We start from the raw sequence: 26,622 nt of genomic DNA on the forward strand, positions 1-26,622 counted from the left end.
ACCGGGTGATCGGCAGTGGTGGCGGTGGCGGTTGGCGGGTGGAAGGCACCGGGTGATCGGCAGTGGCGGCGGTGGCGGTGGCGGTGGCGGTGGCGCTAGCGGTGGTCGCGGTGGTCATAGACCGGTCCTACACCTCGGGGGACGGCTGGGCACCGTACCGCTCATACATCATCCACGGATTTGATATCCATTCCCAGTCCCGGGGAAACCGGCCGGAGTTCTATGGTGACGCGAATTGGCGAGACTCTCGGACAAAGCTGAACGATCTGAGGAAAGGCTGGGAATGGGAAGGCATCAGCGAAATGGACGGGGGGGGGGGAGGGGCTGGGGCATTCCAAACGTGACCACATCGTCAAGGTTTACGGTTAAAACGAATGACTGTCTGAATAAACGAATGTGTATAAAATGGCGACGAGGCAGAAAGAGCAAACGCAGAATGAAGCTTTGGTGTCTTGTTCAACCGAAAATATTTTTTCTTCTTACACTTTCACCGTACCCAATACCGGAAACCCTACGCCATAATGCTTCACATTTTTCAGATAAATCATCGTAATATGATCGCACTATTAAAAGACCCGAACACTCCTGACTGCCACTTTCTCCGCTGCCTCCAGTTCGCCTTCATTTTCCCACCCAAACCCCTAGGCTGCTTTGTTATCTAGGCTGAGAGTGCCCATTGCCTACACTGTTCCTGTTGCTACAGTATTACAAATGCAATCATAAATCAGGCGAGTATGCGGTCTAAACCTCTTCAATAACTCAAAACATCCAGCGCGGTTCATAAAACTCACAAAAACACTTACATTAGGCAGGGTCCTGCCCCCCCCCCCAAATGTCAGTTTAAAAAAACCTGCTCGCTGGCGTCAACACCAAACAATTCTTTGTTGGGCTAAGCTGGTGCAATTGCACGCATATTATCCGGTAGTAGTCCGGGGTCCTATGCCAACCGATGTAAAAACACCTCCATTAAGCTTGGCTGTTTTTACCTCTTGATGCTCCAATTTCTCATACGGCCTTTCTCCTGCTCCGGCCTCTATTCGTCACGAGAAGGCGACAGTGTCCGCTCTTCAGGCCAGAGGATGAGGGGCAGACGCCATCTAGCCCAAGCAGAACTGTGTGTTGTAAAGCCACAACGGCATACAGCATATTCGTGATCGACCGTAGAAGCAGAAGCGCGTAAAGAATAAAAAGAAACGTAAGCTTTTTTGTCCACAAAAAACGGCCAATTCGTGCACGTCTCGAAGTTAAGCATTCTTGAAATTCCATTCAAGTTAAGCCAACTACGCCGATGACTTAAACCACGGACTAGGCAACGCTGGCGTAATCTTCTGAGTCCCTTAAAACTTCATGATAGTTTTGAGCTTTTCTGCGCGAAATGTGGCCAAATAAGCGAGGGGTTCGAGAAATCACGCGTGTAGATGGAGAAAACAGTCATCCGCCTAAAATACGGACAGCTGCTGTCAAACCTTATAGCAAATAGCCATTTTTGGGAATGACGTCCAAATAACACAGGGCAATTCTTAATAAATTAACAGAATAAAGGCATAAACTGGAAGAAAAAATCCAACTCAAGGAACAAAAAACAGCTAAAATAATCGTTTCTTTCACGTTTAACGGAACTGCAAAGCGCAGGTGTTACTACCACCAGGCCACACCATTGTGCCCAGCTTCGACCAAGTGGAGTGAAGCCGCCTCCGACGTGGCGTGTCTGGCTCCAGTCGCGTATCTGGCTCCAGTCGTTTGTCTGGCTCCAGTCGTTTGTCTGGCTCCAGTCGTGTGCCTAGCTCCAGTTGTGTGTTTGACTCTAGTCGTGCGTCTGTCTCCAGTCGTGTGTCTGGCTCCAGTGGTGTGTTTCACTCCAGTGGTGTGTTTGACTTCAGTCGTGTGTCTGGCTCCAGTCGTGTATCTGGCTCCAGTCGTGTGTCTGGCTCCAGTGGTGTGTTTAACTCCAGTGGTGTGTTTGACTTCAGTCGTGTGTCTGTCTGCAGTCGTGTGTCTGTCCGCAGTCGTGTGTCTGTCTCCAGTCGTGTGTCTGTCTCCAGTGGTGTGTTTGGCTCCAGTGGTGTTTGACTTCAGTCGTGTGTCTGTCTGCAGTCGTGTGTCTGGCTCCAGTCGTGTGTCTGGCTCCAGTCGTGTGTTTAGCTCCAGTCGTGTGTCTGGCTCCAGTTGTGTACACGGCTCCGGTACAGCCAGGCAGCCCCACAGACAGGCCGGGCAGCACCGCTGAGCCCTTCTGCTGCCGGCGGCAGCCGCTCGGGGAATGTGTGCACCGGGTAATTAGAGCGGGCCGGCGCGGCGCGGCGGCTGCCCAAGGTCGGCCAAACAATGGGAGACGCTTCGACTCGCCCGCCGCCTTCCTGGGGGGTCCGCCAGCCACAATTTATATCAGACACCGTGGCCGTCATACGTTACAGAGCGGCGCGTCCGCCGATAATTGCCGGGGTCGGATAATGCCTCTATTAGGGGCCGACCGGTCAGAGCCGGTCTGGTCGGGGCCGGCCTGGTCCTGTTCGATCATGCCGACAGGCCTGGCGTGATCAGGTCCAACCGCGCCTGATCAGACACGGTCTGGCCAGGTCCGGCCAGGTTCTGTCCGGTCATACCGACAGGCCTGACGTGATCAGGTCCAACCGTGCCTGATCAGACACAGTCTGGTCAGGCCCGGCTTGGTCGGGCTCGAACCGGCCATACCTGACCAGACCCAGCCAGGTCAGATCCGGCCCGGCCATACATGATCAGACCCAGTCTGGTCAGGCCCGAACCGGCCACACCTGATCAGACCCGGCCTGGTCAGGCCCGAACCGGCCACACCTGACCAGACCCAGCCTGGTCAGGTCCGGCCCGGCCATATCCGATCAGACACGCCCCGAACGAGCGGCGTGTCAAGTCACAATGGGCCTGTTGAGTTCGGCCCGACACCCCGCCAGGCAGCCGCATCGAAGCGACCACACCGGGCCGCGTCTACATCCCAGCTGGCGGCGAACGCAGCCTCAGGCTCGGTCTGCAACATCTTGGTCAACGCACGTGGCGCCCGCAGTGTTGCACGGATTCACTCGCGAACAGCAGCTGGCGAGAAACGGTTCGGTTTTTGCTTTAGTCAAGCTGGGGCGGCACGAGAGGTGGGAGTTCCCTCCCAAAAGAACACGTTGTCGAGCACCCTTTCATGGCGCGCCAGCGACCATCGCGGCCATATTAACACTGAAGGTTCCAGGCGTGACCGAGATTCGAGCCCGGGCCCCACGTGGGAGCCAAGGGCGGCGATATCACCCGGCCAGACGCTCATTATCCCATAAATACATCCATTTTTGGCCCACCTGAACACTCTCACCTGGCTGTACCTCGTATCATCTAACCGCCCCATCTTATCACTCAGTACAATAAAACAACATAAAATGATGTCGAGATAATCCAGTGTAACCCGACAGAGGAGAGTCACTGTCATATCTCACCAGATGGTGTCTCTAAGACTTCACACTGCTTGGAAACATTATCTACCCCATACCAGACGTTCAAATGTTTATAGGTACTTCAACAACCAGCCAGCACAGGCCCGTCATACGAATAAACTGGCGAAACCCGCATATAACAGGCATTTTTCCTCTAGACGCAGGCAACGTCTCCTTGGCGTCAATCATAAGGTTGGTGAAGAGAGATGCTCCAAGAGCATTGGTTGCCAAGCGCAATGCTGTGCGGTGTATGGAGGCTGCCAAACAGTTGTAGGTGGCGAGCGAACGGCCACCTACAAATATATATATATATATATATATATATATATATATATATATATATATATATATACATATATACATACATAACAGTAAAAAATGTCGGCCCCGCTCAGTGAGAAGGGCGTGCATCACACTTAGTGTAGCATGTAATGTAGTTTTAATGTAGTATTAATGTAATGTAGTAGTAATTGTAACATCATACAAAAGATGTGTGATGCCAAATGATGATCAATATGTATGTGCAGGGCGGATTCCATCACATCGCATGGGTATCGGTTGTCCAAACGATGTAGTGCAATAAAAGAACGCTGATGCATGCGTAGCCAAGAGTGCATGAAAACCGTCTGCTGTTGACAACCAAAAATCATTCGATGGCCTCTACGTTTGTGGACGGGTCAGAGCACACTGCAAGTGGCGTGACGCGGACGCCGTGGCTGACGAGCTGCACCCAATGCCAAGGTCGTCGGCGGTGGGAGCGGTGCCACGCAGCCACGCCTGCCAGCCGGCGGCAGCAGCACACTGCATGCGCGCCCCGGGTCCCGGCGCCTCTTCGGCCCCTAAGCGCCGCGACTGGCGACCATCGAGACGGGGCTGAGCGGCCGCATTCTTCACCGTGTCATCTACATCAACAGAGCCTGGGTCGCGTAGCGTCCGCGGCTGGCTTTCGTTTGTTTGCATACACCGTCGGCGGAGGCGTCAGCAGCACAGAGGCCAGAGTCGACGCCCGCTGACAGCCATGCTCCTGGCCCGGCATATCAGATCCATGCTTACTCCACAGATAAGGCAGCGAGGACCAGCGTAACTCACTTGTCGTCGAACGTGTGCTGCGAGTTGAGCACGGTGAACATGCGCTTGTACAGGACGGTGAAGAAGTCGTTCATGACGTCCACCAGGTCGCGCGAGCCGGTGGCGTAGTACAGCTCCAAATCCTTGAACAGGTCGGTGAAGACGTGCGCGTTCCGCTCGTACAGCACGCCGTACGTCTTCTTGAACATGGCGTCCAGCGCCGTGCGCGACTCATTCATCAGGCTGCGGAAGAACTCTGCGAAGGACAGACAGGACCGGCGTCAGAGGTGGTGGCGCGGCGCCGGCGCCGGCTGACGGCGCTCCACCGCCCCGGCCGGCCTTGCACGAGCATGAGATCACTCCCCGCCGCCCCGGTCCGGCAATGAGACCGTTCCGGTGCCTGGCCGGCGGGCCCGCTCCGGACCGCCCCTCTCTGAACGCCGGCCGTAACAATAAATAACCAGGCATCATAATTTTGCGACGAGCTCCGCGATGGCGATGCGAAGAGGCGGCTGTAGCCGCGGGGCCCGCGGCCGCGCCCCGCCCCGGCCCATCACTTAGTCCAAACGGCCGGCTAAGCGCCGCGCCATCGGCCACTTCACGACGCTCCCGGCCCGGCCCCGGACAAAATGAAAACATTGCTCGCACCGCAACGCGTAAAACAAAGCGGCCGAGGTCGTTGGGCCGATTTATTGGCGGCAGCCGTGTGTACACACCGGCGCGGACCGGTACCGGTCCGGACCGGACCGAGAAACCGCGGAGCGGTGCCAGTCTGGACCGGGGCCGGGAACCGCTGGACCGGTACAAGTCGGACTAGGTCGGACCGTGACGGGCATGCAGGCGAGAATGGGTCGCGATGGGAAAGGAATGCCACCATGCGTGACGGCGATGATACGCCAGAGCAGGCAGTCGTGAGGGCACAGTAGGGATGGGGCGCACCCGACACCACGGTAAAGAGACATTAGCAGACACCGAGCGCCCAGTCACGTTTGTGAAGGTCGAGTCCTGTGGGACATCCACACGCTGACAGCATCACAAAGTTTCGCGACAGATCGGTCGGTGCCTGACATCCCCATCTCTCTTGTGAGCTTGATGTCCATTGTCTTGGCGTTAACTCATGGGCTGAACCGGCCACGGCGCTGCAGCCAGATCAGACGAATCATGGCTTTGGGCGACTGCAGTACAGTGCAGCCGTCCGAAGCCATGGCGGTGATAAGTAATTAACTAAAGTGAGGCGTGTCAGCGGCTTCGAGTTGCTGACAGGTTTCAAAGAACACACCGCATGGTTCTTTCTGGTGGTTTACATCTCGCACTAAAGCAAGACAAAAGTACAGATCATGAACACTGAAAACCATAAATTGTCCAGGCCGCAGGGAACTGAGTTTGAGCCCTAGTTTACCCCAGTTTTTCTTTTCCTCTTTGACTTTGCGGGTGACCTTTTATTGTGCTTCCATCCCTGATTTTGTACCAACCCCAACCTATACGCCTTTTTTACATCTTCATTGCTTGATACTTAATTCTGTCAGAGATAAACGGCAGATAACACTACAATGAAGAGAACAGACCAGCGGAGGACAGATGACGAGACAAGGCCAGTCCGCAAACTGAAGAGAAACTACACGTTCTGGGACGAGCCCAGACACGCACCGGGAGGCCGCAGGCGGCCAAGCCGAGGCAGCGGCCGGCGCCGCCAGAGGCAGGCCGCCGCCGCTGGTGGTCCGGTGGTCGGCGCGCCGCCGGCCACTCAGCGGCAGGCGAGCGCCAGCGCCGACACGGGGGCGCTCTCGTGACCATCAGGGCACCCGGTGCACGCCGAATTACTGCAGGTAATAGCGCGATCTGCGTAATTTGTGCATTAGCCGGTGGCTGCCGTGACGGCAGGCCACTCGCCGCCGCCGAGCTAATAGCGGCGGCGGCGGGCGGCGGGCGGCGCGCGCCCCGCCCCGCCGGCCCGGCCCAGCCCGCGCCCCGCCGCACGGAGGGCGGCGTCTCGCGCCGGCCACCCGGTGCGGAGCGCCGCACGCCGCCCCAGCGCCGGGCACGTCCATAACTGCTCCACTCTCGGCCGCCTCGCGGTAATGAAGCCGCCATAAACGGCGCATAATATCCGGTCTGGCGCAACGTCGGCTTCTGGCGGTCGCGCCAGGTCCGCCGGCTATCTGTATGAAACGCTCGGTGCCCCATGACACCGAGCTGGAGCGAGATAAGGTAGATCAGCGAAGTGGTGAAAGAGTGAGGTAGAGAGAGACAGAGGAGGAAGGAGAGCGGTAGCCCGGTTCGGGAGAGTCGATAATGGGGCGGCGTCCATCGCCACTGAAAAGGCCACCCGTCCCCTCCCCCTCCCCCAGCCCACCACACTTTCCGGACGACAGCGCTCGAGCTCCCAGAGCCGGGTATCTTTTCTTCCAGCTGATCAGTTGGTGACGGGTCCGGATGCGGCGCCACGTCATCCGTCTTCATTCATCGGGAGGCCGGTTCGCATCCAGCCGTGCGCGACTAACCTCATCAGAGGGCCGCATAACAGAGGATCAATCTGCCAACAGAGGCCCGGTGCGGCGCGGACGTGCTGGAATCCGGCGGGCCGGCGCGGGACGCCTGACGCCCGCCGGCCAGCCGGCTCCGGCGCACCGCCCACGACCGGGCGGCGCGGGCCGGCGGCCGCGCCGCCCGTCAGGGGACCGCACCGGTCCGGTCCGGCCCGGCTCGCAGGCGGGGATTCCAGGCACGCCGGCCGGCCGCCTTCTCACGATTCCCGCCGGAGATACGTGGGCAAAAAGGCCGGCGGTTCGACCGGCGCGGCGCCGCCGGCCGGCTCCCTTTGTGGGAGAGGCGGCGGCGGGCGGTGACGGCGCGGTCTCGACCGGCGCCCGGGTCGGCCGGGTCAGCCGCCGCACCTTCCCGAGACCGGCCCATCGGCTCAGCATAACCCGCCCCCCCCCTTCCGCCCCCCACCGTGAGTCATGAGAATAACGGGTGGAGTAGTGAGACCCGCCGCCCGCTCAGCCACACTGCATGATCACTCAACCAGACCGCCCCGTCTTGTCGCTTTTCGAGACTTAATAACGGCGTTTAGGCCCTGACAAGCACGGACTAAGCATGAGGTGCCTTGGCAGCACGAGAGTCATTCCCGACGGCATCGCCATGCGACGCCTGACACCGCGCCAGCGATCCGTGCAAGGCGATCAGCCCGTTGCTAGGAGCCGCCATCCTCGGCGGCCAGGTGCCGACCGGCTCGTCTCGCCTCCGTGCCCGCTCGCGCCCCGCTGCAGGGCGCCCGGCGACCGAGCGGCGCCAAACACGAGCAGCCGCCGTCGGGCGGCGGGCGGACGCCTGGCAGTCGACAAAGGGCTGCGCGCACGTGGCTGCAACCAATACGGGCCGCTCGACAATGGTCCAGATGGGCACACATCGATCGAAGTACGGAGCCCTGTCTTGACTTAACAGGGGATGGCGGTTGCCTCAGCTTCGGGTGACTTCCTCCTGTCTTTGTCAGACGAATCTCTGAACGGTGCCAGGGCCAAGGTCCGCAGGTGAGGCTACTGTCTCGATCACCAGCTGCACAGCACGATCCCGTGACAGGAACGGTGCAGCAGCCCAGCAACCATTCTCATTGTGCTGACGCGAGACAAGGGACTTTGGTGGATTGAAAATCGACCTCCTGGAACATCATGAGAACTACTTCACGCCTTTTAAGCAGAGGTTTGCTTGTGATAGGCGGCCACTCCATGATGTTTGTTTTGAGATGCGGGTCATTCTACAAAAACTGTACTAGCGCCGTCAGTCTACACGAGTACCGAGCAGCCGGACAGTTGCAAGGGCAGCCGCGGGGCGGGACGAAACGCCAGTCCGGCCGCCAGCGCCGCCGGTGCCGCACCACCAGGCTGGTGTGGCGCGGCGACGCCGACAGGCCCCAGCCGCCGCCTGCGGTGACGCACTGCTCGCCGCGCCGGGTCTGGCGGCGCTCGCAACACACCCCAGTGGAGACCCGTGTACACTGGAGCTCGTGTACACGGGTCAGCGCGGCCGCATCTGACCACGAGTCAGTCCTGGCCGATGTCTGCCCGGGTGGTCCCTGGTCCGGGCCGGCGGACGGCCTCCTCGGGGTGGTCCAGCGCCCGGAGAGCGTGGGACAGCCCGAGCTCAGAGAGCGGACCACCGGGCCGGTCAGTAGCGGCGGCGGCTCGCCGCCCGCGCGTCCTGCCGCTTCGTTCCGGCTGAGCGCGCCCGTCGCCCGGCCGGGCCCGACTGTGCCGCCTCCGACGACCCGGCGACCGGCCCGACTGTGCCGCCTCCGACACCCGGCGAGGCCGGCGGACCGTGTCTCATGGCGCGTGATTCAGGCCGACTCGAGCGGCGCCAAACACCACCGGCACGCCGTCCAACGAAAACGCACGCGACGAGACGCGAACGTCGGCACGGCCCCCGCCCCCTCCCGACGACCGGCCGCCAGGCACGTCAGCTCGCGGACGCACACGCTCCAATGCAGCCAGCCAGAAGCCGAGGCCTGCGCTGACGCCTACACCGTCATACTTTGAGCCCCCCCCCCCCGTCCCTTCCCCAGACAACCACGGTGCGAGTACCGCCATCGACATCCACCTGCGTGCTATCAGATGCTAGTGGGTCCGAGAAAAACGAGGTAATACCGTGCGAAGCATGCTATTAACTCAGACGCAGAGAAAAAGAACATTTTGGACATAGATGGATCATGAGGAATTTGGTCAGAGCCCCAGCATGCTCAAGCGACTTTCCTTCTGGCAACATCAATCAGTTGATCCTGCATTACTACGTTCATCGCTTCACATCCTTTTCAAGTGCCCTCAAACGCACTAATTCGCGATTTTTTATCTTCGCTCTTTACGGCGCGAACCGATGGGTAAAAGTGTTTCAATCTCATCCAGCAACACTTCGTTAAGCACACAATAAAGTGCACCCTCAATCCTGCAAATGTTCCCGTCGTTACCAAAAGCTTATTAAAGAAAAGGTTGATACCGGTGTGATGCCTTAAATTATACGACACAAGACGTCGCATGCTCCTCCTGAACACTCACAGCAGGATATTACAGCGGGTGTAACACCGGCGTAGTTAGCGCCTTCAGCTCCCACGTGGGGGCTGGGTTCGCTTCCGGTCACGCCACGGCCACCCAGCGCGAATATAACCACCACAGTCGCTGCCACTCTACCAAGGGGTGCTCGAGCAAGTGCATTGCATTCCCCACTTTCAGTGACATTCCGATTTTTTTTGTCATCGTGTGTCATTTGAAAAAACAGCCGTGGGCGTGGCCTCTGCCAGCTCACCAACCTATTTTCATGGCTGGGACGCGCCACAGGCTGGCTGACTTAGTGATGATGATTTGGAGTTTTAGGGCGCATCGACTGCTAGAGGTCATGCAGCGCCCATAACTATGGCTGGCTGACTTAAATACCGACGCATGCGCTATCTTTCGAACCTTCAAATTTGGCGCTGAATTCGGAATCACCGTGTCGAGCTAAGGATAATTACCATGACTGGATCATTCGGATTTTGCAATTTAATCATGTATACCACGCTCACCCGGCTTTATCCCTGGCGGCACGCGCACACGTATATATTACACATACGCATATTACGCATATATATATATATATATATATATATATATATATATATATATACGTGTAGCACACCTACGTGCACGTGTATATACGCGCACACGTACACCATGCTCACCCGGCTTTGTCCCTGGCAGGACGTGCACACGTATACCACGCCCAGCCGGCTTTGAGCCACGCCCCGGTGGGCTACGATGGCGTCGGAGCTCCAGTGCTACTGGACCATGGCAGGTATAAGATCACTCGATACTCGCATTACTTGTCACCGGCAAAGCAAGTAATGGACATAAAGAACGCAGGACAACCTCGCGCTGAGAGGCTCCATTTTGGCGATTACCGCACCATAATGCACTTCTGTAGGAACATATAAACGTATTTGTCACCCATTAGACATGGTAATAACCCCTTGTTTTTTTCACAAAGTACCTTGGATGTGTATCACACTCTTGCATCCATCTGCAGCTGTACTTCCTCCTGCTCGTATTGCACTCTTCAGCCAGAGCACTTTATTATCATCTAGGGCATATTCTGAGTTCACATGTGTGGGTATTAAGGCAATACACGGGACTGACATGGTGCCAAAACGAGGGTTGGTGAAAACTCATGCGAGGCTCCCAAGAAAGTTTAAATGTCATAAGCGTGTATCCACGATGACTTAACGCGCACATGGTCATCGGTTTCAAAGAGCCCCCCCCCCCCCCCCGACTTAAGAACATGTCATCACCCTCTATCGACAGAAGAGGCCCGAACAAAACTCAGTGGAGGGGGCGTCGATCTGCAAGCCTCAGAGGACCAGCGAGTTCCCAAGGTCGTCTGGATCGTCAAATAATTATCCACAGCTCGCCAACGGACGGTCCTAATTCGGTGCCAATTCGATTCGTCTACGGGCCATGGGCCATGAGTCACGGGCACGCAGGAGGGGGGTGGGGGATGGGGGTGGGGAGGCGCCCGTCCACGCCCCAAAACGCCTTCAAGTATGCTGGTGCTTAAGCGAGCACTGCAGTGCCTGAAAGTCTCGCGACGCGCGACAATAATCAGAGACTAACCAAAACTACACGTCCTTTTCGGCAGCCTCCCAGTTCATTTCGCAGCAGCGATGGCGGCTTGCCCATTCTGGGGAGGGGTACGGCTGTGGTGCGCCGGTACGCGCGTGTCACTCCGGCCTGCCTGGCGGGGCGCTGATCGCCAGCTGCCAGCTGCCCTGCCTTGCCCGGCCCGGCCCGGCCCACTCCGGCCCATCCCGAGTCCGCGCCGGAAGCAGGGCTCTCACGCCGTCAGCGCCCCCCGCGCCAGCTGAGAGTAGCACCGCACCCGAAATAGCCGGCTCTCCCGACGACAGGCGGACCGGGCGGCGCGTACATCGGACCGGAAGAGCGAGCCGCCCCCGGCGCGGCCCCGGATCAGCCGCCGGTACGGGACGGGCGCCCGCCGCCGGCCGACCGGCCGAGCCGGCGCCCGGCCGCTCGGCCCGGCCGCGGCACGATCAATGGCGGCCCGGGGACGCCGGTTCGGCGGGGCGCCGCGCGGCCGGCCACACAGCGCGTGGCGCCGACGGCCCAGCTCTCCCCGATCCGCTCGTTTCCAATTACGGCCGAGTTCTGGCTCTGGCGGCGGCCGCTGATAACTGGGTGACTTCGGGCGGGCACCGGCGCCGACGCCGACGCCGCGCGCCGCCAGCAGCGGCGGCTGGGACAGGGAGCGGCAGCTGCTGTGGCAGCGCACGCGGACGGGTGGAGGGAGGGCTGTCTGCCCCTGAGGCGGAGGGGGATGCGGCTAACCAGCCTTCGCTGTGGCGGACCGGTGGTCGCCACAGGCCGGGCTGGTCCCATGCACCTAGGGCTGGGCCATCAACGGCTCACGACCGGGCCTCTAATGCCGCAAAATCAGCCGACTCCAGACAGGTCAGGACTCTAAATTCCAGACGATACTCAGGTAAAGCCTATCAGCTGCGTTCCAATCAAACGATGGCTTGATCACGAGGCACATGTTACTGACACTGTCAAGTCAAGTGAACTAAGCAGCTGGCTACTTTCCACGGCTGTGATTATTACGAACAATACCTGGCAATAACATAAATGATTTTCAATGTTTTAAACACTGTTTATACACTGTAAACATGCGTATACACTGGTTGAACAAACGGTCTGACCAAAATTTTTCATGTTATTCAACGAACAATTTCGCCAAGCTGAAAAATGGCTTAAACAATGATAGCCCATCAAAAATGGAGCTGCTGAATAACAAGCGTCACACAAATATAATTATGCCGAGATAGAAAAATTAACAACTTTGCGAAATTTTCTGAGTAAATACTTATCGGTACGCACAACACCACAGTGGAATTGCATAAAGACGCATTGGGTGAATCAACAATAACATACAAACTGTAGTTTGCTTGCTAATCTACGTGTCCAGCACAAAGAGCAAGTCTGAGAAACATTTGGTGAGATGACAGTAGGTCAAGCAGGAATTTAAAGAAGTGGACACACATTTCCTCATTGGTACTTCGGCGGTCCCTACTCTTGATGCCATGATCAGTCATTCGTTTCGGGCTGTCTGCAATCGAATGAACTGCGTGGCAACGCCATCGTCCAATATTTTTGCTGATTGATCTATTACGTGTCTATCACAGATAGTCAAGTCCCCATAGAAAACCCAAGCTAAAAAAGTACTTTAACAAGTTTCTTCTTTGTTGAACCCTTCTGGAATACAAGGAGAAATATCGGCCACATCCGCGAATCCATTTGCTAGACGTGTGTCTGAGTTTTATGCACGGCTGCCCCAGCGTTGCATCATGCTAAGGAAGCCATGAGAACAAAGTGATGACCAACACATGTTCACATGGTAAAACAACACTTTGTTTGTCATTTGCAGCCCAGCGCAGCCCAACCAAAGTCGGGCCCGTGCAACAGCGGCGACCTACCGTCGAAGCTGGATCCCTGCGAGCCCATGTCGTCGGCCACTTCCTCGACGGTGCGTCGGACGGCGGCGTCCAGCTGATGGCGGGAGTACTGGCTCAGCTGCAGCTCCATGCCCTCTGTGCAGCAGGTGCGCGCGGCGGAGCAGATCTGGAGGTGATCACCTGAGGACGGCGGCAGACCAGGTCAGGCTCACAGTCGCAGCCGGCCGACACTGGCGGCAGACCACGTCAGCCTCACTGCCGCAGCCGACGGCAGACCAGGTCAGGCTCACTGCCGCAGCCGGCCAACACCGGCGGCAGACCATGTCAGGCTCACTGCCACCGCCTCGTACAGTGCCTCAGTGGCACACCAGTTGGGATTTTGATAAAGCTGTCAAATATCGCGTCTGTCCATTTAAAAGTCACTTAGACTGTTTTTTTTCAGACAAACTTCCGTGCACAATTTGTCTTTTAAACTTGAAACTAAGACAACTTAAAATGTCAAAAAATGTAGGCAAAACCAGGACCTCCCTCCTTGAATCCCACACATCCATCCACAATTTTTGTTTTTGTTCCATGGTTACAACGCCAGACGTCTCCGGGGGCCAAGATCACTGACAACCACGGAAACCGAAGGACCACTAACAGCTGGTAGACATGAGCGCCGAGCGAAGCGCCGGAGGCGGGCGAGCCATGAGGGCCAAACCAGCCAGCTCAGTGGGCTGCCAGAGCCTAGTGAGCCAGAAGAGCCAGGAGTGGAAACCGGTGAGCTGCCAAAGCCAGTGAGCTGCCAGTGAGCCACGAGGGCTAACTGAGCCGCCAGAGCCTTGTGAGCCACAAGAGCCTAGTGAGCCACGAGAGCCAAGCGAGCTACAAAAGCCATGAGTGGAACCGAGTGAGCCGCCAGAACCGAGCGAGCCGCGACAATCGAGCGAGTCGCCAGAGCCAAGCGAGCCGCGACAATCGAGCGAGTCGCCAGAGCCGAGCGAGCCGCGACAATCGAGCGAGTCGCCAGAGCCGCGAGGCGCCGTCGGCGGGCAGGGTGGAGCCGGCGCCGGGCTGTGCCTCTATTGCGGGGCCACGCGCGCAAAGCGTCACGTCTGCCGACACGGCCGGTTAGGTACAATTACCTGGGCCCGGCCATTGTCCCGGCGCGGCCGCCCCGATGGCCGGGCCGGCCGCCGCCGCCGCCGCCGCCGCCGCCACCGAGCGTTGACCGCGTCATCGCCGGACGTCACAGAGCTCGGACGCACGGCGCGCACGCACGCACGCACGCGCGTGTCAGGACGGCAGAGAGCGCGGCGGCCGGCCCGGCTCGCTGACCGGTGCCGGTCGATCAGTGTCGTGACGCGCTGAGCCAGCCCGCCGGCGAGACCGGCCGGTCGCAGGCCACGCCGTATCAGCCAGAGCACGCGCCAGCGCACATCGCTCGGGGTCCGGCCGGTCCCGTCCGACCCGCTCCGGAGCGGGTGTCACCAGCACCAGCACAGCAGTGGAAGCCATCCCGTTTTCCAAAATGTCATCACCTCAACCAGCACTTTCGCTGGAATTTATTGGGCCTTCACAGAGGGCAGTTTTGACAAAGTTGTCCGCGGGGCACGTCACCCGTTTCCCCACGCGGCCCCCAAAAACGACGCGGACGGGCCTTGTGCATCTATAGAGCATGGCATGCACACATTTGTCAACGGTATTACCTCCGTGACCCGTCAAAGTAACCACTGTTCATGGTTCCGTACATTTCAAACTGACCAAAAGTCCGGGGACAGACTCCCGACAGCCATACACACTTGATGACTTGACACACTTGACACAAGATGACTTAACATGAGTAACGCCCACTGAAGGACAATAGAGGGGAAAAGGCAGTCTCCAACTGCACCGCGGCCTCCCGTCTCCTAATGCGGAAGTTCCCAACGCAGACTGGGCGGTGAAGTGTGCCAGCCAGGCACGGACGCGCAGTAAGGAACCGAGCATAGGTACACGGAGGGAGACCAAGTATATCTGCGCAGAGGGGGACCGAGCATATCTGCCCAGAGGAAGACCGAGCAAAGCTGCCCTAGAATGGAGACCGAGCACAGCTGCCCAGAGGGAGACCGAGCATATCTGCCCAGAGGGAGAACCGAGCATATCTGCCCAGACAGAGAACGAGCAAAGCTGCCCAGAGGGACACCAAGCAAAGCTGCCCGGGGGGAGACAGACTGCATGTAGTTGCCCAGCGGGATACTGTGCAGCTGGACAGCGGGAAACAGAGCACAGTTGGGCGGCGGGAGACTGAGCACAGCTGGGCAGCGGGAAACCCAGCAGAGCTGGGCAGCGGGAAACCTAGCGCAGCTAGGGAGCAGGAGACCGAGCACAGCTGGGCAGCGGGAGACTGGGCACAACTGGGCAGCGGGAGACTACGCGCAGCTGGGCAGCGGGAAACCTAGCACAGCTGGGCAGCGGGAGACCGAGCACAGCTGGGCAGCGAGAGCCTAGCCGCTGCTGGGCGGGAACAGTGGACACGGCTGCACAGCTGAACAAGCCAAAACTAATCACGCCGGCCAAGTTCAACGTGTGCTCACCCAGGCGCCGGATCAGCAACGTTGACGTACCCAGCCCGCCGCCGGTCGGCAGACAGGAGGGCGGCGTCAGCCCGCTGTCGGCTGGTGCCGAGCGCGGCCGAGCCGGCACCGCCGTCCCCTCTATGGCGCCCGTCACCAGCCGTCCCCGCCGCGCCCCGTCACCAGCCGTCTCCTCTATGGCGCCCCGTCACCAGCCGTCCCCGCCGCGCCCCGTCACCAGCCGTTCCCCGCCGCGGCGCCTCGTCAGCCGTCCCTGCCGCGGCGGCGTTTCCGGTCGGTTCCGTCGCCACGCGCCGGCCCACGCCTGGCGCCTGGACGCCAGATGGCATAGAGACGCCCACAGCCGGCACGTGCGCGCCCCTGGACACAGCGCTATGACCACTCCACACAGGGGGGACAACTATAGCGTGCTCGTACTTTTTCTTTCGTTTGAGCTAGTGAACCGCAGCATTCGACGTAAGTCAAACAGACGCTTCCTGTTGATGCTCCCGCCAGACAAGGGAACGATGCCAGGCCTCTGGTTTCGAAATTGAATCCGGCACAAAGACCATTAAGTGTAGGCGAAGTCGAGCCAAACGCTGATTATTCCTAACGTTGGAGCTAAGAAGCCGAAGTAGACGTCAGTGTTTGAGAAACATGAACTTCAAACCGTAACCAGTGGCTCTGACCTTTGCACATTCCACGCCAAAGCCGGATTCAACAGCTTTGAGCCCAGAAACACGAAGGCAAAGACAAACACATGAGCTTAAAATGGCGCGCACAAAGCCGGTGCCCGTGAACAATGTTGTTCTGTGAAACAAAAAACATTTTTTAGTCCGCTCAAACCGTATGACACCAGGAAATATCATCAGGGTTCTTCCGGAGTGATTGAGGCGAGGTGTTAGCATTACGAACGGAATATTTGTCGGACTGTCGTTCCGGCGTCTCAGTATGTAAACAACGTTTCGGACGATTATTTCCCCGGCCATCGTCAGACGTTGAATAGTTCTGAGAATGACCGGCTGGTTGTTTTGCTTTCGCCATGTATACAAAAGAGGCAGCTTTGAAGTGTTGTGGAGCATTTAAGGGTGATAGCACGAGCAAGACTGTTTTTGTGAAGCACAATCGCGACTTCAGTGAAAAAAAATTATCATGACAGAGCCGAAGCCAGTATTTTAAAATCGTCTGGTCTCGAAGGCGTAGTCATAATCGAAAAAGCTAGAATACACAACAAGTTGTTGAAAATGAACAAAGGCCAAACCCAAATCCAAGCAACTATCTAAAATGACACAAAGGGGACACCAAAGCCGAAGCCGACCGTGAGAAATGGCTCACAGCCGACGCCGGGACCAAAGCCATTGAATGAAAACTGCGGCTTCGCGAAGCCGACGCCGAAGCCCGATCTCTGCACATCGCCACAGTTAATGTTGATCTTCCTTCACAACGGGGTGCGCAATACCCGGGCCCTGTGCCCTCAGCCTGTGGATGCTAGCATTCGCAACACATCGCGTAGTAAAGACGCCAAGCCAGACGCCGCACGCCGATCACATCATCCGTCTCAAAGCACCGAGAGTACTAGCAAATCCCACAGACGGTCAGTCCAGATGCCATCCGCCATCTGTTTTGCGCTGTCGGCGCAGCTGCGCAAAGCCTGCTCTGGCAGTCTGGCAGCGTCGATGCCTGGTGGCGGCGCACGCGTGGCACGTGGCACGCTCCGGCACCGCCGGACCGGAGCGCAGCGTCGCGCCCGGTGCCGCGCGACGCTGCCAGCCGGCACGGTCGTCGGGGAATGTGACACCGCCCGCCCCCGTGCGGCCGGCAGACCACCGGTCACACGGGGCTGGCCAGACCGGCTGCCGCACCCGCCCCGGAGCACGCCGCCAGGCTGGAGACGGCCGCCAACAGTGCACCCAGCAGGGACGGCGCGCGGCCGGGGGTCGGCGTCGGTTGGGGTCGGTCGGGGTCGGGGTCGGCCGGTGTGGAGATCCCGATCGCCCTCTGCCGACCGGCCCCAGCCGCCAAGCTGCATTCCGAGCATCGCCAGCCTTCCCGCTGCATAACAATGGGATTGCAGCCGCCGCGATAGGCGCCCGGGTTCGGCTCGCCCGTCATTAATGCCGGTATTAACATGCACCATACAGGGGATCCGTCAATAACCAGTGACGCCGTGGGCCGGCTGCGCCCGACCGCGCCGGGGTCGGAGGTCAGCCGCCCGGCGCGGGGTCAGCGTGCCGGGCGGAGGGCGCGGCGCCGCCGGTCAGCCGGCCTCTGTCCGCCGACGACGGCCGTCTGCCGTGGCATCGCGCTCAGACGGCGGCCGTGCCGGCGGCAGGGCGGCAGCCCCGCCAGGCGTCAAGCGTCCAGACGTGACGCCGGCACACGCCGGCCGGTGGCGCCCGAGCCCGAGCCGGCGCCGCGGTCGCACCTGCCGCTCCGGCGGCGGCGGGGCGGACGCGCCGGCGCAGGTCCGCGCACGTTCCCCGTCCGCCGGGCCGCCGGCGGAGGCCGCGCTGGAATGCGGCGGCTCTGACGCGGAGCCGGGACGTGTCCGTGCAGACGCCGCCACACCGGTGCCACTTGCCGACACGCGCCCTGCGGCCCGGACAACTTACGGACACGGCGCTCCGTGCCGCAGCCTGCCGCGCATCCGGCGTGAACTGACGGGGTCTGCCCCTCTTTCCTGCCACAAACCCTGAGCGCCACGTTGACAGGCGAAAACACGGGCCAAGGGCCTTGGTGCTGAGGGCAGCGCCGTCGTGCGCCGCGTCGCAAACAAAGTCACGGTTGTGTAATGGTCCTCACCGAAACACAATGCAGCGCGCCCCGGTGACGGCAAAGGTAGGAGCGGCGCGCGTGGGCGGCTCCCTCGGTCCGGTCACGCCTCCCTCAGCGGCCGCGACTGCCCTCGGTCCGGCCACTCCTCCCTCAGAGGCCCCGACTGCGCTCTGTCCGGCCGCTCCGCTTCTCCCTGAGAGGCCGCGACTGCCCTCGGTCCGGCTGCTCCTCCCTCAGAGACCGCGACTGCCCTCGGTCCAGCCGCTCCTCCCTCAGAGGCCGCGACTGCCCTCGGTCCAGCCGCTCCTCCCTCAGACAGCGACTGTCCCTCGGTCCGGCCACTCCTCCCTCAGAGGCCGCGACTGCGCTCTGTCCGGCTGCTCCGCTCCTCCCTCAGAGGCCGCAACTGCCCTCTATCCGGTTGCTCCGCTCCTCCCTCAGAGGCCACGGCTGCCCTCGGTCCGGCCGCTCTTCCCTCAGAGACCACGACTGCCCTCGGTCCGGCCGCTCCTCCCTCTGAGGCCGCGACTGCCCTCGGCACGGCCGCTCCTCCCTGAGCGGCCGTGCCGAGCTGAGCCGCAACTCGGGGGGGGGGGGGGGACGGACGGGCTGAGGGGCTGCCGGCATCCGGCCGGTCGGCCGCCGCCGGCCGTACGCCCGCCGGCTGGAAGGGGTGCCGCTGCCGCCGCCGCAAAGTGAAGGGAACTCGGCGACGCGGCGCGTTACCTGCAGGACGCTGCTGATTAATGGATTAGAGCGGCCACTTCAAACGACCCCGAGCCGACCGTCAGCCAAGAATGTCTTTGAGTGGCGCAGACTGTATGAGGTGCCAGTCAATAGGCAAGGGAGCGGATTTATTTGAAAACAGCATAATCCACAGAGGCAGGGCGGCAGGCGCCGGGCCGTTTTAGTGACCGGAAGGCCCCGCAGTTCGCGCAGCGGGGCTCCAGTGTGTGAGGCCAGTCAGGTGTGTGCGGGTTACCGCGGACGTCCTCAGCGCAGCGCCGTTTGCGCCATCAAAACACCATCAACTGTCTCAAGAAAACAAGATTATTTGCGTGCTCAGTTGGGTCCACAGGACAAGAATGCCACGCTTTCTGGTGAACCGCCCATGGGGGCTGTGCTAACTTCCGGGCCGCTCCATCTGCGGACCAACGCCTGTTGAGCAAAATCGCAAAGTCGCCACGAAATCGATCAGACGGCTGCTGATCGAGCCAGACGTGCTTTAAATTGTTTTACTGATGAGCTACCAGCCCGCGGACCACGGGCGTAACGACACATATGGCCTGTTCCAAACAAAAATGAGCGTTCAGTTTGGTTTCTGGGCCCCAGATTTTGTGACCGGTCCGTTGGAATATTCTGCTTTCCGAACATAAATCGTGACGTTCTATTTCAGATGAATTTAGGAGCCTTGTGACATGTGCGAAGTACCAGCAACTATCTAGCGAACTGGGAACATGTGAAACGACGAAAAAGATTAATGTTGAGTGCCATCACAGGAGATCCAGTCGATGAAGGTCAAGGGAGGTCATTGACCTCAAGTGACTTGGAACATCCTTTTGATGTGAGAAACATGAGTCCACTGTAGTTCGGGACGGGGATTTGAAATGAAGACATCAAAATGCTCTCGAAGATTTATGGTAATTGTGGCCTTCTAAATGATGTCTAAGGTCACTGACCTGACACGACCCTAAGACAAATGTTACCTAGGTTAAGTACTTAGGTTAAAACTGGTTGCGTGAGCGGGTCTGAGCGCTAAACCAGTCTTGAGTTTATCTTATTTGATCCAAAATTCAATACCTCGAGATCTAAAATTGTGACAAAAATGACCCCACATAAAGGGTCACTTACTCTGTAAATTTAGTCTCTCTAACTATCCTAATCTTATTCCCAGGAGAGGCTCAAATTGGCCCCCTCACCCCAACGCGTTGCATTTTGGCCACCCGAGCGCGTGTTAAAACACTGCTCGAGACCAACATTACCGCATCACCAGTGATCCTAGGCCCCACACTATACTGTTACGGCCACGACTTTGCCTCATCATTACAGTGTAAGGAGACAGCCCTTCACGGGTTCAGCCACAAAACTATTTTTGGCAGATCCAATCGCTTTTAAAGGGAGCGCCCCACATTTCAATACATCAAGGCAAGCATCAGATATGATAAAAAGTCCACTTATGACTATTGGTACGCTTTTAAGGAAAGAAGGCTGCTTTACACAACACAATTTCTATATTGCTAATGCTCCTCAGCACGACATTGCTTGATGGCGTCATCGTACGTTACATAACGCTGATTAGGAGCCAGCTGGCGGCCGTTACATCTGCAAATCGTGCTGATGAGCCTCTGATATGAACGACTCGACAATTATATTTGTCTTGGCCTTGATCGCCGCTTGATCGATGGAATGACAGGATTTGAACTACGTTATTGTGGCGTCATGGATACCTGGATGACCTTGAAATAGCCTCCCGAAAAAGTCTGCACATCTCCGCGGGCATGTAGCTCAGAAACTAGAAGGGTTTACGCCTTCACAAGGGCAGTGCACCGGACGATGTTCAACATAGCTATTTCATTTCAAGATCCTACACAAATGTGAAACACTCCTTTTTAAGAAAATGCTCGTGCCTTGCTGGTCATAAGAACTGAACCACAGCATGACGCTCATGCAACAGGACGGATCGAAATACAAAAGCGCAGACGTTCTGCTGAAAATGACGATGTGCAACAACGTCCGTCTCAAAAATAAACTTTCGCCGAAAAATACCGCCAGCCTAGCATTTTTTTCTTCTTTTTTAAATTCTTTATATTATTTTATATTATATACATATTTTTCCACCAGACATATTGCAGTTGTGGGTCTGCTCATCGTATGCCCATGTGCACAGTACCATTACATCGACAACATGGAGTGGGTACCTTTAGTCTGACCCCACCCGTCCAACTGCTCCCATGTGCTAGTTCTCCGGAATTTGGGCGAGAGTCAGGGACCACTAGAAATGCTGACAGCTATAATTTAAGAAGTATGGCCTGTATTGCATAGCACCACTGTCGCATATCGTACCAAACCATTACCGTATATAAGCATTAGCGGTAGAAGTGATGTCACTTATGACTAATGACTATCCAGGTTTTTGCAGGTGACATAATGACAGGTATAAGTTTTTATGGCATAAGCTGTGTCATGCAGCACTCACATCGTGCACAAGTTTTTTGCAATAAAGGTAATGTGTGTCTGTGAAGAACTTTGCCTCTGCCTTTGCGTTAGAGGTAATGACCGGTACATGCTTTGGAAACATGCATTATGTTGAGTGGCACTCAAGCCGCGTGCAATTCTGTGCATTAGAAGTGTTGTCACGTACAGGTAGTCTGTAAAGGTGTTTGCGGGAGGAAGAATGTCGCGTAGAACTAATGTTGAAGGATTCCTGCCGGCAGGACTTTTTGCCGTAGCACTGGTGTTGTGACACCTATGTGCGAACAGGCGATACGTAAAATACCTAGCCTATTCGACATGAATTGCCCCAAAGGTTAAGTCCCAATTTTTCAAAAAACGTACGACAGGTCGTGCGTAAACGCGCTATAATAAGAACAGTGGGGTGGGAGATTGCGTGAGATGGGATGGTAATTTCAGGATCAGACTACAATACATTTTCTTTTGTCTTCACAGGAACCCGGGAGTTTCGATGAAACACCTATCAAACCTCGGTCCGGATTTCATTACCAGACACTTTTGTATCCGGAACCAACGTGCGTCGTGGAGCGGGATAATTGCGTTACCCCGTTTTGGTGTAACTGTGGGTGCACTGCGACCTACCGCATAGCATCACTGTTGTTTTTGGTCAATTCACAACGCATGCGCATTTTACCCCTACGTGATCCAAATTCCAACATTCGTTGGCTGTTTTAACCCCAACAGTTGTTCATCGAAGAGAGAACCCGATACCCGACAGCGGGCAAATAGTAAAGATCCCACGTGAACGAGGCTCGCTAGAATAATCACGATCTGGAACACCTGCCGACGAAACGACCTCGAAATTGATCGTCAGAGCGGCCGCTTTGCTGCCTATACACATCGCCAACTAAAGGTGCAACGTTCGAACAGAAACAGGAACCTATCTGGGGACTATTGCAAAGTCTTGCCACGTTCCTTTTCTTCGCCAGGTGTGTAGTCTCACGCCTCAGCACCCACCCAGGTCCACACGAGGACCACCACCACACGGCGGCTTCAGCTGGGAGCTGTTGGCCGCCCTCAGCAGTGGGCCAGCTGGGATCTTTACTCGTCTCATGAAAGGCCATGACTGATAGTTTAGCCGCATAATTGGGGAAAGGAGTAATGATTCTATGCAGTCACAGCAAAAGATGCTTTGTTCTTAAACAACCCTGGCACCAATTCTTCAGTGGACAAAGAAATGATGACAATTTATTTGGGACACAAATGCAGTGACTGCACCTACATCCCACAAAACAATAATCAGTGAAGATCACAGAAGCAGCTGTAGCTGCAATGTTGACAGACCAGTAGATTTGACAGATGAGCCAGAGTGAAATAAATGGGAAAGCTGCTAAGAGGATTCTCCTCTTCTGTAACATCCGCATCCACAAAGATGGTATAGGGAATTCTGACAGGCATCATGATATTGAGCTTCTTGGTCATCCACTTATGAACCAATTCAAGCTCCCAACATTGTTTATTTACTTTGGTGACTGAAATGGCATATCTGGGCTGGAGGCACCCTTATGATGAATCAATGAGTACTTCAGCAACATGCTGCCTAGGAACAGCTAAAAACAACTTTGCTTCCTGGCAGCAGGAAATGTGTAGAAGTAGAAACAGGAAGGATAAGTAGAACCTGAAGATAACATGGGAAATGTGCCTGAGTCAAGTGAGCATAACATGGAAATACATGCAACCATTACCAGTTACATTCACCTATACAGCCCCAGCCCCCCTAACAGCCCCATGCCAGATGACATAGGGGTGTGAAATCAGCATCCTCTTCTGCAAATTAACCATGCACTAGCACAAGTCCTATGCTGTATGATAATGTGTGATAAAGAAAATATGCTGCAGGTCATGCCTAGACAGCATACCAGGGCTCATGCCAATGTTACTGGCAATTTATCAAAAATTACATTATCAATTTGTTGCATTGAGATTTTCATGGTCATTTATATATTCCCAGCAGACAGAATTGATACCTGATATTGGACATAGCATCATTAATATATGCAGTCTGGGCTGATCACTACCTACTGTATCTTTAATGCAGCATTTAATAGCTACCTTTTCAATTTTTATCAACCAAGGATCATCCACATATATAATATCTGAAATAATCATTTCCAGGATATGGTGACTGATTTCAATGCTTCTGGAAGATTTGTAATATCTTATTGCGCATTCTGAACTACCAAAAGTATAGACAATAGAGGTAAATTACTTGCACATGAGTTCTTATTCTAGTTACTTTGCTAGTTAGTTATAGCACCATGCTAGAATCATGGTGAATGATATTGGCATGAACATCATGGGTTTATCATTACCTCAAGCCCTAAACAAAATATATACCCCTCAATGAAAAAGTGTACCAGTGATCAACCATTTGGTAATGTTACCTGGTAACACCATATGGATAAGGTTACATATATTGTTAAACATGTTATCTTTCTGAAAGGTTATGTATGAAAGAAGAGAGCAAATGATATTCATCAACCACACTGAAAAACCATTCAAGGTCCTGCATACACTAATGAGATCAGCCTTATATCCTACTCACTGTCAAGGCCAATTTGAGAAAGGATGCCTTTGTTAGGTGTACTACATAGGATAGTGGTGTAGCAGGGACTCCCAACCTAAGATCATCAGGTCCTGAACTAGATATCCTAACCACTATTTGATGCATTCTGAAATGCTGTAAATTTCATAGCTTAAGGATGTAACCCAAAACATTAGATGGCATATTCAGCACAATTTGGATCAATATTGAGCAGAACAGTAGGGGTAATCAATGGTCGGCATGCACAAATTCCTGAGGGAAAATGCTTGAAGCCTTTGCAGCCATTAATCACCATCCCCTGCCTCAAAGCAGAGAAGCTGGCTGCCCCATTTGGGGCAGGACCAGACTCACCCCAAATATCTTAACTGGTACGCCACTTTAAGCGACTGAATCACATGAAATCCACCATGTCTCGTGCCTTCTACGGTGGTCATCAATGCTTACCTGGAATGTCATGTGAGGGAACACTATTGGCAGCCAATTTGTAGGTGTTAAAAGCTCTTGCAGTCCGGTCACATCCAAGCCCCTGCCCTTTCGCTATGCCAACGCAGCATACAAGCTGCAACACTACCAAGTAACTTGTCCAAGTCCTTCCAGTCAATAGGAAAGAGCTGGATCTTCCCATCTTGCTAAATATGTGATCCAATCACGGACTTCTCAGAGCTTGCTCGTACGTGATATGGCTTCTTGGCTGCCCGTTCTTTCTTGTCTTGAAATACGTTATACAAAGAGCAAAACGGCAAAACCGACGCAGTTTGCGTGGGCCATTCACACGTTCCACTGTGTTGTATACTTCATCCGGCCTATAAAAAGTCCCTGAACTTCTCTCGGACAACTTGAGCCACACCACCCACTTTCGGCCACAAAATGCTCAGAAAACACAAACCACATCACACATCATGCCCACCCCACACCCCAATTCACACACTCCAAGACTGACGAGACGACGAAAACGGAGAATACTGTTGCCAGGGTTCAGGTGGCGTATATACTTTTCCAAGTCGCCAGAGACTTTTCCCGACGAAATATCTCAAGATAAGCCTAGGAATTCTAGTTGACTAGGATTTACTAGCAATGCTGCCAACTTAGAGTAAATGAGGCTACTAAACGCACGGGCATGCTGTATGTAGTAGTGGTGCATTATAGATTAACGTTTTGAACCTGCGAGAAAGCAAAAATTCCAGGTAGGAACGGCTTTAAAAACCAAAACAAATAATTCAGCGGAGTTTCTTGGACTGAAACGATGCTTAACACGATAACATTCCCCAGTGCGCAGGCGGCCGGAAGAGGCGGCGCGGAGGAATTTCTTTTATTTTCTTGCGGCAAATATTCAAAATTCAGAAAGTCTACGGGACCAGGCTCACCCCTCCTCCCTTCAAGCATCCACACTTATGGTTTTCGATATGCACCAGTAGCGCAGACAGTGGGCGCAGGGGGTACGTTGATCCCGTTTGGTTCCTGGGGGTTCTCGGGCTCTCGGGGCGTAAAGAGCCCAAGTTGAGGGCCCGAAGGGCTCAAAATTCCGGCAGAATGTCGTATTAGAGGCCCGTCCCGAGAGCTGTGCACTCTAATGCAAGCTAGAGGGTCGTGCGTGCTGTTCAGGGGCGCTCTCAGTCGATAAGGCCTATATAGCCTATGCGTCCGTCAGGCAATATGAAATCAATAACACACAGCCAGCTCCTTGTCAGCATGGGCTCGAGGGCCCATTCGCCAAGCAGGGACAAAGCAGAAGCCAGCAATTTACATTGGTGAGGGCCCAGCGTCTGTCAGGGGCTCACAGCGCCTAACAGGAGACCCTGTGTTAGCAAAGAGCCCGAGTCAGCCAGAGGCAGTGATGAAGGAAGCCAGGAGAGCCTGGAGGGCCCACCGGGACTGACGACCAAATGCCCGATTGGGGGGTTCAAGGGCATGAAAGGCTGGTTGGGTCTTATTCAGGGGACCCAGCCTGAGGGAACGTGCCCTCGAATGACAGTCAGAAGATCCTTAGGCCAGGCACCACCAGTACCGCACAGTTAGCTCCGTGTCTGTATGGACCTGAGGGCCCACTTCCTATTCAGCTACAAAGCCGGGCCCGGCGATTTGCACTGATTGGGGGCCCTGTATCTGTCAGGGGTCCGTAGTGCCTAACAAAGGATCCTGTATTCGCAAGGGGTCCCGAGCCGACCAAGGGTGGTGTTCAATCAGGGTCGAAAAGGTACCCGGGCGGCTCACCAGAACCGCCGATCGATAGCTCGGTTTGAGGGCTTAAGGGTACGAAGGACTGGATGTAGATCACATATAGAATCGCAGCCCGTCGTGGCCTGAATTATCAGTCAGAGGGCCCTCGCACTGTTGGATGGCTCCTTGCACCGTTTGATGACTGAGATAATACGGGTGCCTCAGTCGCCCACAAACCACAAACACCGAACACCTGGCTTCCTGTCAGTCTGAACCCTGGGGGCCCTTTTCCAAAGCAGGAGCAAGGTCGTGGGCCACGACCTGCGTTGGTCTGGGTCCCTGACACAATGGTTGGGGTATGTCTGTGCAGGT

The 26,622-nt window shown here is 56.1% G+C and overlaps 1 protein-coding gene across 1 annotated transcript in view; it reads right to left on the reverse strand.

Annotated features, from left to right (window-relative positions):
- The window catches only part of LOC119096535 (glypican-6), a 37,911-nt gene extending 12,878 nt beyond the window's left edge, over positions 1-25,033 (reverse strand). Inside the window, exons 1-3 of the mRNA XM_037219444.1 lie at positions 24,538-25,033; positions 13,027-13,185; positions 4,536-4,770 (exon numbers count right to left, since the gene is read on the reverse strand). Of these exons, the coding sequence (XP_037075339.1) occupies positions 4,536-4,770; positions 13,027-13,185; positions 24,538-24,718 (575 nt within the window). The 5' untranslated portion in view covers positions 24,719-25,033. The remainder of the gene's footprint in view (positions 1-4,535; positions 4,771-13,026; positions 13,186-24,537) is intronic.
- Positions 25,034-26,622: the final 1,589 nt, after the last annotated feature.

The sequence above is a fragment of the Pollicipes pollicipes genome, unplaced genomic scaffold, assembly GCF_011947565.3.
Source record: "Pollicipes pollicipes isolate AB1234 unplaced genomic scaffold, Ppol_2.1 Scaffold_4295;HRSCAF=5057_pilon_pilon_pilon, whole genome shotgun sequence".
Classification (NCBI taxonomy): domain Eukaryota; kingdom Metazoa; phylum Arthropoda; class Thecostraca; order Pollicipedomorpha; family Pollicipedidae; genus Pollicipes; species Pollicipes pollicipes.